Source organism: Solanum lycopersicum, chromosome 8 (assembly GCF_036512215.1).
Source record: "Solanum lycopersicum chromosome 8, SLM_r2.1".
In the NCBI taxonomy this organism is placed as follows: Eukaryota; Viridiplantae; Streptophyta; class Magnoliopsida; order Solanales; family Solanaceae; genus Solanum; species Solanum lycopersicum.
The window spans coordinates 53,827,252-53,831,417 of NC_090807.1; the positions used below are offsets into that span (position 1 = coordinate 53,827,252).

Genomic DNA, 4,166 nt, shown 5'->3' on the forward strand with positions numbered 1-4,166 from the left:
AGTAGGATATGTCAAGAGCTTACCATCTGTGGCCTTTAATTTTCAGTGTAATCAAGTGGTGATGAAGTAGTTTTGCAACTCAACATATCAAAATCCTTTAGAAGATCAGAAGTGAACTTCCTCTGAGAGATAATAACACCATCATGTCTGTATAATATTTCCAGGCCTAAGAAGTAGTGTAGTTTCCCCAAGTCCTTTATTCTGAATTGATCATGCAGAAAACACTTTAGAGAATTGATTTCATCAATATTATTGCCAGTCATGATTATATCATCCACATATATAGCAACAAACACCAAGGAACTCCCCTTCTTTTTGTAAAACAAGGAATAGTCACTGTCTGAATGTTGATACCCTCTTTAACACAAACTGTCTGCTAACTTCTCATACCATTTCCTACTTGCCTGCTTTAGCCCATACAAAGATTTCTTTAATTTGTAGACCATGTTGTCACATCCTGTTGTAAGACCTTGTGATGTACCATGCAAACTTCCTCATGTAAATCACCATGCAAAAATGCATTATTCATATCTAGTTGATACAACTTCCAACCTTTCTTAACAGCCAATGAGATAAGTGTCCTAACAGTAGTCATTTTCACCACAGGTGAAAATGTTTCAGTGTAATCTACTCCAGCTTGTTGTATATAACCTTTTACTACCAGCCTTGCCTTGAACCTCTCTATACTTCCATCAGCCTTATGCTTTATTTTGTATACCCATTTACAACCAATAGCCTTTTTCCATCAGGTAACATGACCATTTCCCAAGTATCATTAGCATGCAAGGCTTCAAATTCATGTGTCATGGCTTGCTGCCAAGCAGGGTTCAATATTGCCTCTTCAAAAGTATTAGGTTCACATTCATGTGAAATAGTTGTGACCAGCTGCTGGCTATCAGAACAAAGACTATTGAAAGCATACATGGTTATTGTGAGACACAAAAGTATTAAGGGAATGTAATTTAGGTAGGGTATATGTATAATCCTTTAGATAACTAGGAGCATTTATTGTTCTGGAATTTCTTCTAGGTTCTTGTGGTTCTTGTGTTGTAGAATCAACAGAGGTTGTTTCATGTGTGTTAGTAATATTGGTTACTTGATTTTCAGTGACTTCATGTGGTGTAAGATTGTCCAGCATTTCATCAGTAGCAAAAATGTTTGTTTCTCCAGGCATACAAGGCATGTTAACAGAATGAGTAAGCATTTTTAAAATAGAATTGAAACTAGAGTCATCATCAGGAGCATGAACAAAAGGAAACATTCTTTCATGGAAAATAACATCTCTAGATACATGAACTTTCTTTGTAGCTAGATTTAAGACTTTGTATCCTTTTGTATTGAATGGATAACCAACAAAAACATGGGGAATGGTTCTTGGTTCAAATTTATCCTTGTGAGTTTTTAATATAGTTGGAAAATAAAGACAACCAAAACTCTTGAGATGAGAATAAGTAGGTGGTTTGAGGTATAATATCTCATATGGAGATTTGTTTTGAAGAAGTTTAGTTGGCAATCTTTTTATTATATAAGTGGCAGTCAATACACACTCTCCCCAGTATCTCATGGGTAATTTTGATTGAAACAAGAGTGCTCTTGCTGTTTCAAGCAAATACTTATGTTTCCTCTCTACCACTCCATTTTGTTGAGGTGTATATGGACATGTCTTTTGGTGTATAATGCCTTTGGTTTGAAAGAAATGTACAACTTCAGATGAGGTAAATTCTAAACCATTGTCTAATCTTATGGCTTTCAACTTAGTTTGAAACTGGTTTTCTATGAGAGACACAAAAGCTTTGATGGTTTAAAGAGCATTACTTTTGCACCTTAGTAATTGTGTCCAAGTGGACCTACTGTAGTCATCAACCATAGTGACAAAATAATGGTAACCATCATGAGTAGGAATGTGATATGGTCCCCATAAATCAACATGTAGTAATTCAAAAATTTTGTTAGTGATAGATGTGCTTTCTGGAAATGGCATCCTAGTTTGCCTAGCCATAGGGCATATATTGCATGTAAAAGGTTGTTTAGGAGAAAAGTTTACAGGTATGGATGTTATATTCCTCATCTTCACAAAGGGTACATGTCCTAATCTAGCATGCCACAGAAGTTCATCATCATTGTAGGTGTGACTAGAGACATTAGCAGTAGAAAAACATTTATCATTAGAATAAGAAGAAGACATAGTCTTACAATCTGCTTTATTTGCAATAGGAATTTGAGATTGTCTTACAGAAGATACATTGTGAAACTTTGAGAAAAGATGACAATTAGAATGAGATGACTTTTCCTCAGCAGACTTGCAGCAATTGTGACATTTTTGACACAAGAAATATAGACCATTCTTGGCTTTACCAAGCTCCAGAGGGCTCTTCATAGAAGGGCCCTGCAATAAGCAAGAAGATTTATCAAAACTGATGACTCCATTAAGTTATAATGCTAAACAATGAACAGAAATGAGATTAAACTTGAAGCTAGGTACAAACAACACTTTGCTTAGAGTTAACACTGGGTTTAAACAAGTATCACCAACTTGAGTCACTTTAACCTTGTAACCATTTGGAAGTGATATTAATAAAGGGTAAGGAAGTGTTCTAATATTTGTGAGAGTGGTTTTATCATAGGTCATATGATGTGATGCTCCTGAATCTATTATCCAAGAGCCAGCAGTTAGCTTAACACATTCACAAGAAAGATCACCTATATCATTTATAGAGGAATAACAAGCAAGTATACCTGCCAAGTTCACAGCCCCATTCATCATGCTATTTGAATTATCAGAATTAAAACCTCCATTTACAGTTTGTATACTTCCCAAGATGTTGAGTAGTTGTTCATACTGATCTTTGGATAGGTTTATTGGCATCTGCTTTCCCATTTCAAGCTCTGCCTCAGATTGTTGTGCATTCATATTAGAAGCACACATATTTGCTGCAGAACTTGTTCCTTTTCCCTTTTGAAACTTTGGATTGGATGGATATCCATGAAGTTTATAACATCTATCTCTCGTGTGTCCTGATTTCTTGCAATAGTCACATACTAAGGCAGACCTGTTGATACTTGAATTCCCTCTAGACACATTATTATTGAGCGTATTACCAGAACTAGTTCCAGCCCCTTTAGATGAACTATAATTTGTTCTGAATCCTTTGTAACCTGCATTATTATTGTATTGTCCATAAGCATTGAGAGAAGTGGAATCCAAAGCTGTATGATTATGAGGCTTTACTTCTCTTTGCTTTTCTTCTTGGCATAGAATGACAAAAGCTTGAGCCATGCTAGGAAGAGTGCTCATCATAAGAATACTACCTCTAACAGTCGTATATATTTCATTTAGCCCCATTAAAAAATGTATCAATCTTCTATCTTGCTCAGCCTTCTGCAACTTTGTTTTACCTCCACAAGAACACACACATGTGCATTGAGAATTGATATCGACTGGGCTCATCTCCTCCCACAACTTTTTCATTGTCGTGTAGTACTTAGTGATGTCTAAAGTACCTTGAACAAGCTCATTTATCTCCTTCTGTAATTGATACAATTTACAACCATTGGTTTGATCATATCTTTCTTCCAACTCTGCCTATAACTCCTTGGCATTATTCACATATTGCAGGCTATCACGCAAATTTGGAGATAAAGAATTCAATATCCAAGATGTGACCATATCATCACATCTTTCCCACTGCATGAAGTTAGGATCAGTAGATATAGGCTTCACAATTGCTCCATTAATAAAGCCTGATTTGCTTTTAATTGATAATGCTCTGAGGACTGCTCTTCGCCAAGATCTATAACCAGTACCATCGAAAACTCCAGGTAACAATGATGATCCTGCATTTTCTGAAGGATGCAGGTAAAAGGGACTGGAAAAATCCAATCGAGATGTAGTTGAACTAGAAGCAACATCTCCAACTTCAGTACCAGTCATTGTGTTTGAATGTCTGAGAAATCTAACACGAAAAACAACTAGAACTTGCTAATCTCCAACTACAAATATCTTTCCTCAATCAGAAAGAAAGAAGAAGAAAGAAAACAGAGAATTCACAATACAACCTCTCAATCTGTTAATCGAATCAGTTAATGAAAACAACAACAAAAAAACTAAGCTCACAATTCGACTTCGCAACAGAAACAATTAGAAACCAGAGCTCTGATACCATTAA

At 35.8% G+C, this 4,166-nt stretch overlaps 1 protein-coding gene across 1 annotated transcript; it reads right to left on the reverse strand.

Annotated features, from left to right (window-relative positions):
* Window positions 1-3,583: 3,583 nt before the first annotated feature.
* Window positions 3,584-3,931, reverse strand: LOC138338039 (uncharacterized). The gene has a single exon (XM_069288502.1). It carries the CDS (start codon window positions 3,929-3,931, stop codon window positions 3,584-3,586), a length of 348 nt encoding a protein of 115 aa, XP_069144603.1.
* Window positions 3,932-4,166: the final 235 nt, after the last annotated feature.

Coding starts and splice junctions, on each gene's coding strand:
- LOC138338039 (XM_069288502.1), bottom strand. CDS start 3,931: ATGACTGGTACTGAAGTTGGAGATGTTGCTTCTAGTTCAACTACATCT.